The sequence below is a fragment of the Lutra lutra genome, chromosome 7 (assembly GCF_902655055.1).
Source record: "Lutra lutra chromosome 7, mLutLut1.2, whole genome shotgun sequence".
NCBI lineage: Eukaryota > Metazoa > Chordata > Mammalia > Carnivora > Mustelidae > Lutra > Lutra lutra.
Window position 1 is genome coordinate 40287637 of NC_062284.1, and position 12929 is coordinate 40300565.

General features: G+C 46.6%; 1 protein-coding gene across 1 annotated transcript in view; it reads right to left on the reverse strand.

Moving 5' to 3' along the window:
• MYO1E (myosin IE) overlaps positions 1 to 12929 on the reverse strand; it is a 195724-nt gene that overhangs the window by 43861 nt on the left and 138934 nt on the right. The window contains exons 13-17 of the mRNA XM_047738442.1: positions 12044 to 12130; positions 10677 to 10844; positions 9270 to 9355; positions 7029 to 7110; positions 1629 to 1735 (exon numbers count right to left, since the gene is read on the reverse strand). Coding sequence (XP_047594398.1) covers positions 1629 to 1735; positions 7029 to 7110; positions 9270 to 9355; positions 10677 to 10844; positions 12044 to 12130 — 530 coding nt within the window. The remainder of the gene's footprint in view (positions 1 to 1628; positions 1736 to 7028; positions 7111 to 9269; positions 9356 to 10676; positions 10845 to 12043; positions 12131 to 12929) is intronic.

Genomic DNA, 12929 nt, shown 5'->3' on the forward strand with positions numbered 1-12929 from the left:
AAGTACCTCGAGGGGAATGACCAAGAAGGGAGGTGGTCAGATTCTACCTTCCTTCAGAGCAACTGCCGTGGGAGAGAAGACTGCAGGGAAACGGGACAGCTGCTGGGAAGGAACACAAGCGCTGTCACACGGAAAAGTCAGGAGAATAATTCTTCGGGCAGATTAGATGCTGGATTAGGGTCACAATGACGTAGAGGAAGACTATAGAGTCTGCTAATAATGCAAGAGTCCCTGCAAGCCGGACTGATTGGCTGGCAGAGCGGGTCCCTCCTCCGAGGCTTTGTGTCATTACCCAACAACGTTGGAGAAGAATCGCGGTCAGCCCCTCAAGGGTGGGGCTATGTCCATGCTCCTCAAGCGTCGGGACTTACAGACGTACAGACGAGATCCCTCAGAATACCGCAGACAGAGGAAATGGAAGGCTGCTATATCCCGCAGCATCGTGAGGTGAGAAAACAGACTCAGGTTGCAGAGGACGTGGGAAAACACCTACAAGCAATGGCTGGGGCCTGGGCACTTTCCTCACCACTCGTCTTTTCCTTCTCATAATGGCCTGCCACGCCTAGAAAGGATCTCGCCAGCAGGATGGGAATGGACCTACACACGTCTCTCAGAGGGGGTGGCCGGCAGCCATGACTTTCCCTCCTTGTCTTGCCGTTGTGGAGCTGAACCTTGATACGTCACTAGATACCTTACTCTGTCTACTTTTCTCCAAGAGAGAAAACAAAAAAGACAGTAATTCTGCATGCCCCTGTCTGGGACCTGACTGCCTGGTGACAAGGGCGGGCTCCTCCCTCCAGTCCAATCACCGTAACACCTTGCCTCAGTCCTGCTTCCCCTGTGCTCACGGACGCTGGTGTCAGTCTTACAAGTGTGTGTCTGGATCTGCCCATTGGATAAAACTGTACTTGCCAGTCATCCTTAACATTTTCCCACTCAACACCCCCATTCCAGCCTGCAGAGCCCATATCCCTAATGGCAGCTGTAGGAGGAATGGTGGCCCAGAATTCCTCAGGGGTCAGAGGGGAGAGGGCTCGCTGCATGCCCTACATCACCCACCTCCCGGGGCTTGATCCCTCCTGGAGAGAGTCATCACTCTGCTCAGGAACACAGTGAGTCCTCAGGGGCCGGAACCAGACCCAGCACATGCCCCCAGGACCCCCAAAAGCAACAGTAAATGACAGATGGCTTTGCAACCAGCCCTTCAGACCTTCGCTATGAACCCCGAGCTGAGCATGCGAGGCCCCATCCTGTGGGTACCAGTGAGAAGCTAAGTGGACTAAGAACGTCTACATAGGGCCTCCAACTAAGTTTACAACCCGCCCGACTCTGCAGTATGAAGGCTCCCCCCGCTTCCCGTCTGTCCCCAGACTAGCCAAGATCAACATTATAAATTTCTAATTCTGAACTGAATGGCACTGCTAAAATGTTAGGAAAAGACAAGGAAGGAAGAACATAAAAGGCCTCAGTCGTCATGAAAAAGTTAAGACACAAGGACATGAAACACATCTGAAAACAATTTAAACTGCTTCTGCCCTTGGCATCGGTGGCCCATCTTGAGCCGAGGGAACATAGGCCAGGCCCACCTCAGCTGGCTTCTACCTCCCTGTCTGCCATCTTAGCCGTACCTGCTTTCCTCCCAGTCTCTGGGCTTCTTGGTTTCATTCGGTTTTATGCAGCGGATGTAGTGAGGTGTACATTTCATCAGGGTGCTCACAAGGTCGTTGGCTTGTTTCTAGAAGGGAAGAGTAACATCAGACGGAAACATGGCACTTTCTCTCAAGCAGACCAACTGTCAAAGGGGAGCTATGAAACTCTAGTGTGGAAATAGCTAGAAATTAATCTTCGTAACAACCTGTTCATCAAGCTTCTCTCTGCTCAACTTCCTTTCTTAAGGCTTTACTGACTTTTATGATGATTTTAACACTTACACATGGGTTTGAAACTGGATTTTTGAAAACAACCAGGTCTTTTAAGTCTAGTTAATAAAATAAAGCAAAACATCAAAACCAGTAAATCTTCACATACAGTTCTTTTTGTGAGAAACAAGGAAGAAGGCCGGTTATTAACAAATTAAGTTTATGTTGATTGTGGGCCTTTGCAACACATTGTTCTCATAAACTTTTTTTTCTTTTGGTGCAAGGGTAGGGTGGGGAGGAGAGATTATTTGCAAGGATAAAGCGTCAAAGCCCCCATACTCTCTTGCTGGGCAACCCAACCAATGAAGAATCCCCTTATTAAAATGATGGAAGCATAGGGGTGCCTGGGTGGCTCAGTGGGTTAAAGCCTCCGCCTTCGGCTCAGGTCATGATCCCAGGGTCCTGGAATCGAGCCCTGCATCGGGCTCTCTGCTCAGCGGGGAGCCTGCTTCCTCCTCTCTCTCTGCCTGCCTCTCCACCTACTTGTGATCTCTGTCAAATAAATAAAATCTTTAAAAAAAAATGATGGAAACATAAAGGGTGGGAGATACACCAAAAATCCCACTTCATGCACCTTCCTCAGCATGTCCTTTTACAAACCAGCTCCTTTGCCAAATACTCAATCTGAAATCATCTCTCACCACCTGCATACGGGGTACCCAAAAGGAAACCAGGCTCAAGCACAGAGAGCCACATAAAAAAAGCTGGAATCTCTCATGATGCATTTCAAATCAGGAGCATCTCCAGCTTGGAAGAAACAGGAGCAGGGCTCATATCAGCATTCCCACCACCACACGGCTAAGCCCTTGTGGGGCCGAGGAGGCAGCCCACACAAACTCTCCTCCCAAGCAAATCAGTGTGAAAAGAGAAAACCTCTCAAGGCCAACAGAGAGGAAGGATCTCGAAAGCCAGAAAACCATGACCAAGTCAGCAGAAGGGATCTGCCTGCAGTAGACAGCCCTCTCGCAATTAGGGCTTTGCTGCTATCATGGGTTTGGGAAATCTGAAACCCTTGAGAAAAACTCTTGGGTATATTCAAAGCAAGAGATTCACTGGTGAATTATGTTCTCTGTTTAGATGTGCAGAATACAGCACGTTCTGCAATGCTTAGAAGGAAGAAGCTGCAGATGCTGTAAGGCCAAAGCAGAGCCCTATGTTGAAAAAGTGCAGGGACTGCCATCTCCTCTTGTCGATGTCCACCGTGTTCGAGAGCAACTCTGATGATCTTTGCAACACAGGAGGTGACAGGGCCTGCTCATAACACAGGTTCTTTTCAAGTCCCCCAATTTTTTTTTAATATTTTAATTTTATCAAGCCTTTTTAATTCCCAAGAATCACTTGGCAGATTCTTCAGTCCTAAGTTTTTAACAGCACACCTACTTTTCACCTTAGTCTGAGTGCACAGAAGGGGAAACGTGACCCAAGGGACCAGCCATCTGACATGGGTTGCTCTAGCTCCCGAGTAATAATGGGATGACATTTACCGAACGTGCCCCAGGGGCTAAACACATGGGCCTTCTCATCTCTACTTCACGACTCTAAGTGCTAGCTACTAGTATTATTATTATTCCAATTTTTTAAGACGTGGAAACGGTGCCGTAAAGAAAGGATTGCTAAGATGGCGCCCTTAGTGACTGGCGCTGAGACTTGAACTCAAGTGCGCAGCCTACCAAGTCTGTTCCCTAACCACAAAACTATCCTGCCTTCCTAAGGAAGACAGGAGATGGTTCTTGGTGTGATATAAGAGGAATTAACATCATGAGTGAGGAGTAGATAAAGCCTTGAGGTTGTGGGAAAATTCATTTCGGCAAATAGGACTACACCTGAATTCAGCTGTGAGTCAAACTTAGAGGTCTCCTGAGGCAGCTGGGAAGCAGCAACTGGATTTACCCGGACTCTAGACCAGAACAGCCCAGCAGTGAGGACAGAAGGCTACCAGAGGCACTTGTCCAACAGAAGCATAAGGCAAAACATGCAGACAGGACAGCGAGAAAAGGCTTAGGGTCAAGATGCCCTGTTCTACCATCAACACAGATTAGTAGCCAGCCCGAGCTGGGGTTCTGCCTCTACAGTTGGCAAGCTACATGACAAACCACTAAATTTCCCTGGGCCTCAGTTTCCCCATCTGTAAACTAAGTGGACTGAACTAGAAGACTGCTAATATCTTAATCTCTAAAGGTTGGAAAAGATGTTAAAAATCACTAAGTCCCATCCCCACATAATGCTTTCGCCTCTTGAGGCATCCACCCCACCAGAGTCTGCTCTCACTCAGACGAAGCCACCGGCCTGGGCACTTGGCCAGTGCTGAGCTCCGTGCAATTTCCCACAGCGTCCATCTTTGACTCTCACTGCAAAACTGGTCCCTTGGAGCCATGACAATGTAGAATTTAGTGAAGCCTCAACATCAGAAATTGCTATTAAATGGAGCATTTGCAAATAAGAAAACAGGAGTTCTCACCAAATGCATATTCATTAATTAGATCCTACAGATCAGTTTGCAATTTTAAAGAGTTGAAATACAATAGAATACCCAACACTAAAACCACCTTAAACATAAATTTAATTCCTCTTCCAAGGAATTCCACGTCTCTTTAAATGTGTGCCTTCAGGGATATAATTTTTTTTTTAAAGATTTTTTATTTATTTATTTGACAGAGAGAGATCACAAGTAGACAGAGAGGCAGGCAGAGAGAGAGAGAGAGAGAGAGGGAAGCAGGCTCCCTGCCGAGCAGAGAGCCCGATGCGGGACTCGATCCCAGGACCCTGAGATCATGACCTGAGCCGAAGGCAGCGGCTTAACCCACCGAGCCACTCAGGCGCCCCTATAATTTTTTTTTTTAAGATTTTATTTATTTATTTGACAGACAGAGATTACAAGTAGGTGGAGAGGCAGGCAGAGAGAGGAGGAAGCAGGCTCCCTGCTGAGCAAAGAGCCCGATGCGAGGCTCGATCCCAGGACCCTGAGACCATGACCTGAGCCAAAGGCAGAGGCTTTAACCCACTGAGCCACCCAGGCACCCCATTCAGGGATATCATTAAGAGGACACGTGATATCTGCAAAGTATTGTGGATGGAAGAGCTCTAAGAGATTCGCCATGGCTATGCGTCTCTAACACATGTTTTAGAGGGGACTGTAAAACAGGGAGACTTTTATCCCTACATGGAAGTAAACCATCGAATGGACATGGGTCACACAGTCCATGAAGAAGGGTACCCCAGAAGTGAGAATATGGGCAGCATTAAAATCCTACTTAAGCTGGCTGACTTGAGGTTGACCTCCCCAGACAATAGTCATCTTTGCAGTCCTTGCAATGCTGAATATTTTGAGCATACCCAGAAGGTGGCAATTTTGAGCACTCAACCAGACAAAAATATGAAAGAAAGAAAGAGGTCATATCTTCCAACAAGGAGAAAAACGCCTCTACCTCCACCCTCTGTTTTATAGGGAATAAACTCCACGGAGAATCCAGACCACTTGAAAGTGAGTCATTGTGACCTTGATGATCTGGGCTCCTTGGATCTGAATGTGACTGTCTTGTGACTAGATTTTCCAGCCCAGAGCTAATCCTTATCCAGGAACTTGAAGTAAAGGCATGAGTCAGAAGCCTCGCACAGACATTACTATCTGGGGCCTCATGAGAATGGCATCTGCTCCCTGCTCTGGACTCTCGCTCCAGTGAACCCAATCCAGAGATCATCCCAGGGCTACCAAATGTCTCTGGTACTCTGAACGTGACTGTTCCTAGTCCCAGAGGACTCTACAATCTAGTTCAAAATGGAGCTTGCATCGGACTTCCTCCTCCAGACCTGAAGGCTGCTCTCGCCTGGGATCTTCCTATTGCTGTGAGGTTTTGATGATGGTTTCCTTTATTCCAGCCCGTGTTCTTGCCCTCAGGGGCTGGGGAAGCAGGCTTCCATACAGGAGGCAGAAAAGAGAGCTGGCGACAAGAACGGACAACTATGGTGTCCAATGGCAGGGGCTGTCGAGGGGAGGGAGAGGAGGGCAGGAGGATCTGGAGGCACAGAGCCAGGGAGGGGGCACGGACATGCGCAGACAAGAGTCCACTAAGAAGGAGGCGAGTAAGCATGGCGCACGTGGGGGGTGGGGCCGCTGATGGAGCGGAGTGTAATCGGTGACCAGGTACATTCTGTGTGTCTGATGTCTTGGGCAGTGCGTTCCGTGTCTTAGATAGATTGCTGAATTCCAGATCCCAGACCCCCCTTGAGATAGGTACAGAGATCTCCACCTTACAGATAAAGCAAAAAGAGGCACTGAGAGTTTAGGCAACTTGCTGGCAATCACAAGCTAATAAAAGCCAGAGCTGGGATTTCAACACATGCGAGGGACACCTGTGTCCCCAGAGCCCTACTGTTAATCATTTGATAATCCCACGGAGTATCAAACCGGGGTGGTATTTAACTAGTATGATATTTTAAAAATAGTTTAGTGACTTTCTCACAGAATTACATGATTAAGTTTGCCTGACACAGCTCTAAATTCAGAGTTTACTTGGGGACCGTGAACTTCATCACACAGTGGCTCAGATAACACAGGGCACTCTCTCCAGGGGCACCCAAAAGCTGGAAGAACTCCTTCTAGATGTTAAGACATGAGGGGGCCAGGTGTGCCCATAATGTGCAGAAAGGAGGGGCTTACAACACCCAGTAGGGAGGGTGCATGTACTGTCCCCGTGAGACCCCGGAGGATTCCAGGTACGTGAAAGTTCCATAACTGGCAAGTGTCTGGGTCCGGTCTGGAAAAAGATCATTGGAATCCAAAATGTGGCTCTCAATCCTAAAATTTTCTCTGATCATTTAATGTGAATTCTTCCAAATTCTGATTAAAGCCATTTCCTCTTAGAAAGCAGCTGACTGTCATCTGCCAACTGTGAAGCTTAGGAGGTATCTGATATCCATTTGGGGTTTCAGGACAGCCAAGTCAAATTCGGTGTGCATCTTGTCCCTTTTTTCAAGCATTACTTCTGGGCAACTTCTGTAACCAGGATGTTCCATCTCACTGACCTCATCCTGGACCAAGGGTGCAGGTCCCGACTCCTAGAAAACCCTGCCTTTTACAGGAATCTCTAACCCTCCCCAAACAGAACCAACCTTTATTTTGCTTCCAGCAGTAGTTGGGCGCCCTTTCTTGTCAGCTTGCAGATTTTCCGGAAATAAAGACTTTATAAAAGGTCTGGAAAGGGAGAAAGAGAAAGGATTAGCCGTCAGTGGGTACCTTGGGGGATGAAAGCCTGCTTCCATGGAGAATGGAAAGGAAGGCCATCCAGAAGCGCATAACCTTGGCTCCAGAAAGGCCATCCGACTCAAAACACGAGTTACCAAGTCACACCAAGGTGTGACTCGGGGAAATCAGTGGTGGACAAGAGAAACAGAGGAAGAACTCTAAGGTCTAAACATCTTAGTGTCTAAGCCTGGAAAATGCATTTTACAAACTCTGCCTTTTGAATTTGCCCACTCACTGGAACCGAGGTACACCCTGAAGAGAAGACACAGAGAACGGGTCAGTACGGGTTCACTGAGTTAAGATTAGCAGGACACACGAGAGCTCGGGTGTCTGTATGGACTGTCAAAGTCCAGTGCAGATCCTGATTTGATCTAAGGCAGGGTTTCTCCATCCTGGCGCTATAGGTATTGGGATCTGGGGCTGGAGAATTCTTTGTGGGGGTGGGGAGGGCTAGGCTGCCCTACGCATTGTAGGATATTTAGCAGCAATGGTGACCTTTGCCCACCCAATGCCAGCAGTCCACTGTGCCTCCAGCCCCTACAAAACCTCGACGAACTGTGCTTTTGAGTACAAGTCATTTTAAGCCAAATAGTAGTAATTCACCAGTCCTTTGCCTGTTAAATAGATTTTCGTTAGTCGCTCCAATATAGCTGCCTGCGTTCGTTCACATGCACCAAGACACGGGACAGAGACAACGTCTTAGTAACCTCAGTGCCCCTGGTGTCTGGACACAGTCTGGCATGCATTGGGTGCTTGATAACTATGTGCTGAGTGACAGAATAAAGTCATCCATGTAAACGCCAATCTGACCCTCAAATTCAATTCCTCCCCAATGGCTTTGGGGCCATCTTGAATTTTCTAGGAACTCTCCCCACAATCTACTTTCAACTTGACTAGACGCGATTACAGATTTTTGCTGTAAACATGTTTAATGAACAACAGACCATGTCTATAGGATAGGAGTTTACATGGGTGCATCAACAGCTCTCAAACTCAGCAGGAATTTTAATGATTAAAAAAAATCTGAAAGCAGGTCATAAAAACCCACAAGGCAGGACCTGCGCGCTGACCTGACTTTTTCAGAGAAGAGCCAATCGATTCTGTATGTTTTCAAACAAAAACAAATTCGGGATCTCCAAAGTTGGGGGCGTGAGCACAGGGGAGGTACAGCACGGGATGAGGGCCGGGGAGGTGGAGGGAGGGGAGGGGAGATGAAGGGTAGGACAATTTATGGTCAAAGCCTGAAAAGCACACTTGGTTTTCTTAGAAAATTGTCAGACTCAGGGCTGTTGACTAAGGAAGTTCACCTTAATCTTACCACAGCTTGAGTAACAGGGACTCCCAGGACTGCTTGTCCTTGGAGATAGCTCTAAAAACTATAAAATCCGTAAGACTGTACAATATTGTATTTGCCCGGCATACCCAGGCCTGACCATGTAAATTATACTTTATATCCATTACCTGAGATCTTGGGAACCTTTGCAGGGAAGAAGAGAAGAGAGGGCAGAGCAGGACTGGTCCTGGGAGCTCCTGCAGTTTGCAAGACAGACGGATGCCCCTCCAGCTCCTACCATCAGAGCTTAGACAGGGTCTTAAGAGTTAAAAGAAACCTCTAAGGAAATCCCTTTTAAGTTGCCCTTCCCAAACTTCTTGAGCTATTTCCAAGTGCTTTGGGGACACGTCATCTCACATCCTGCAAAGCCGTTAGCCATTCAAAAAATTAAGAGACCATGCAAAATTCTTGGGATGATAGTCTAAGGGCAAAGTATCACACAAGCAGAACATTCCACTCTTAGATAGTCAGAAATGGCCATCCTAACCCAACTCCTGGATAGTCGCCTCTCCCTGATATCACTGCTGAAAACGATGAAGCTAGGGGCCCGGAAGGGCATGCACATGGCACATAGAATCTGGACGCAGAAGATGTTAGGGGTACACAGGATTGGAAAAGAAAAATTATTTTGAAAAACCAAATTGCCCAGTGACAATCCAGACCCGAGAGCTCAAAGGAACTAACTACTGACTATTCAAATGCCACAAGTTTTTTTTTTAATACTAAAAATTTGATCAAACCTATATCCCCTGTCAGATAAGGCAAACACACTTACAGCTCACTGCTCTGCATAAGCTCGATCAGATCCATAAAAAGCACATCACGGTTCCTTTCACAAAAGCCATCCATGTCATAGGATACCTGGCCAAGAATGGAAAGAAATCTAATTTTATCCTGTAACTATTTCATTGAAGAAGAAAAAAAAAATCCACGTTGGCATGGCTATTCTTACTGGAATGGGAGTATTTCCAGATGTACTATTGGGATTTCATCGTGAACAGTCACATTAAGGCTGTGTATGTTTTATTTAACTTGCTAGTGGACTTAGGTGGTGATGGTGTGTGGATGTTGATAAGTGGTATCTGGCTGCCTACATGGCCCAGATGACCTAGAATTAGGACCTCAGCTACCATGATCACCCACCGCTTCTCCAGTGAATCCATAGGGGTGTTTAGTGGTACACCTAATTCTTTCCCTAAATTTTCACTACAACAGAATGAAAGAAAACTCCTGCTCATTAATCCATTCCAATGGGGCATGTCATCTGAGGTTCTGGAATTTTTTTCACAAATGGCATCATAATTGGATCAAGCCAGTCCAAAACTCATGGTCAGGGACCCTGGTTAACAAGAGATTCAAGGGGATGAAAGGTGAGACCAGTACATTTCCAGAGGATTAGGAGACCGTAAATATCGCGACCTCAACTTACTTATCTTTGTATCACCGGTACAAAGATTGGTACCTGGGAGGCAGCCGAAATCATGCATCTTATGAAGACTAACATCAAAAGCAAGCCTTATTTTTATTTTTATTTATTTTAAATAGGTTCCGTGCCCAACATGGGGCTTGAACACACGATCCTCAGTTCAAGCGTCAGATGCTTTACTGACTGAGCCAGCCGGGGGTCCCAAAAGCCTTATGTACACTCCCAGCAGGCACAGAAGAGGGGGTACAGGCTTGTTAGTGAGGCAAGAAGCAAGACAAAAACCCATTCCTGGGCGCCTGGGTGGCTCAGTGGGTTAAGCCGCTGCCTTCAGCTCAGGTCATGATCTCAGGGTCCTGGGATCGAATCCCGCGTCGGGCTCTCTGCTCAGCAGGGAGCCTGCTTCCCTTCCTCTCTCTCTGCCTGCCTCTCTGCCTACTTGTGATCTCTGTCAAATAAATAAATAAAATCTTTAAAAAAAAACAACAACCCATTCCTTCAGCAGTTAATATACATGCCAGGGTGGTTCATGATTTAAAATACTCAATAGTATCTACTGCCCTTCACAGGCCCCATGCTGTTGAGTGGATGAATGCTGAACGAATACAATACAGTAAGGCAGATGAAGCTGTGTGGATAGCGTTACTCAGTTGCCTCATGAGAAAACAGATCACAGACCCAAAGGCTTAAAACATGAAGGCAGACCCTGGGAAGGGTAACTTCTCCTTTCCCACGGGACCTCCTGCTCCCCAGACATACCTTTCCAGCATAATGGTGAATAATGAAGCCTTGATTCCAGCTGTTGAAGTGCTCGTGATTCCCAATCTGCATCTGCAGTTTCTGCAGCAACGTCTGATCTGCCCCCTCCCCCACGGCATGCATCGTGGCACAAACGTCGTCCAGGATGCTCATGATCCCAGGAGGGTTCTGAGGGGACCGAGAGAGCAAAGCCCCAGGTCAGCGGCTGTTTAAAGCCCCAGTTCAGCGGCTTATCGTGTCTTTTCTCAAGCAAGGAAATAGCTCCCCAGACTCAAGATACCATCTTGAAAGTCAGTCTTTCCCTCTGAGCAAGAATGCCATTAATAACCCCAAAAGGGAGTTACCACTTAGACACTTAGATCTCATGGTGGAGGAAAGTCCATTTCCAAAAAAAAAAAAAAAAAAAAAAAAGTTTCACTCCCTGAAGTTCTATTCAAACTCATATACAGATCACTATCTGCTGACTCCCATTTGTACTAAGTTGCTTTTAAAAACCCAAAAGAAAAAGGAAAACATTTTCCTCTGACCCTAATCATTTCTTAATGTTCGCTTTTAGCCTGCTACCCACAGAGGCATGGTTTACACGGTTACAAGGCAGACACATTCTCTCATGCATTACTTTTTTTGCATAGCTACTATTTTACAAACAATCTTCATGCTTTACATAGTCTTCATACTTACTATTTTAATGCCTGTTTTCCTGCTCTGATAGGCTAGTTTATTTAATGACCGGATTGTCCTTGGATGTTTTCACGGTTTCCAGTTTTGGACTTTTATAAAAAACCAAATCAAACAAACAGTACTGTGGCCATCTCTGCCTACAAGCTTCTTGGTTAAATTTTAGGGCTATAGTCCTACGAGCTTCAGAGATGGTCGGGAAGGCAGGGCCAATGCTATGCCTCTTCAGTTGCTCTACCACCCATTTAGGTCACGGACGTCTGCTCTCAGAATTCAGTAACAACTTCCATTTGTAAATTGGGATTTTATCCATATACAGATGTTCATATTACTACACGGACATCCAAAGTCATTGCTAAAATTCTCTGCAAATCAGACTTGTCCCTTCGCTTACTCTATTTTTTTTTAAACATTTTTATTTATTTATTTGACAGAGGGAGATCACAAGTAGGCAGAGAGGCAGGCAGAGAGAGAGGAGGGAAGCAGGCTCCCTGCTGAGCAGAGAGCCCGATGCAGGGCTCGATCCCAGGACCCCGGGGATCATGACCTGAGCTGAAGGCAGAGGCTTAACCCATTGAGCCACCCAGGCGCCCCTCACTTCGCTTACTCTAAAACAAGGACACGAGAGACAAAAACCCACTTGACATAAACCTGTGTGCAGCGAAGAGACACACCAGACCGATACTTACAACTTTGTTCTCTATGAGGTCACACACGATTTTGTTATTGAAGTACTCAATGGGTGTCCATCTAATGCCTTCTTGAACATACTCTTCCTGAGGGACAGAAAGCGGGAATTCACATTATGACCCAGTGAAGACAAGCTAGAGCGCCACACAGATGATGAGCAAAGGCACAGGGATCACCAAGAAAGAAAAATCTGAATGCCCTTTAACATAAAATGGGAACTTCCCCCCCCCAAGAGGGATAGAAAAGGAATATTTCATTGCTTGGTAATCTTCTTTCTTTCTTTCTTTCTTTCTTTCTTTCTTTCTTTCTTTTTTTTTTTTTTTTTATTTGGCAGAGAGATCACAAGCAGGCAGAGAGGCAGGCAGAGAGAGAGGAGGAAGCAGGCTCCCCGAGAGAGCAGAGAGCCTGATGCGGGGCTCGATCCCAGGACTCCGAGATCATGACCTGAGCCGAAGGCAGCGGCTTAACCCACTGAGCCACCCAGGCGCCCCATCTTTCTTTTTCTTTTTAAATAAACTCTGTCCAATGTGGGGCTCACACGCACAGCCCAAGGATGAAAAGTCAAGTGCTCTCCCAACTGAGCCAGCCAGATGCCTCATGCTTGGTAGTTTTTTAGTTTGAGCCCTGTGAAATTTGTTAGCACACAATCATTTCTGATCTACTAATGATGACAATTTAATATGGCTTAACCTATAGGCCCAGTTACAAAATCATCTCTTTGAATTTAATGTAAGGAGAGTAGTGTGGATTAGCCTCGAGGCACCCAAGGGGAAGGCCCCTCCCTCAGGCCAGTTGCTCATTTCACATGAGGAACACCACCACGTTCTCCTGGTCTCCCTTCTTCCTCACCTGTCTTGCTTTGTTAGCTTTTTTCCAGACCTTCCC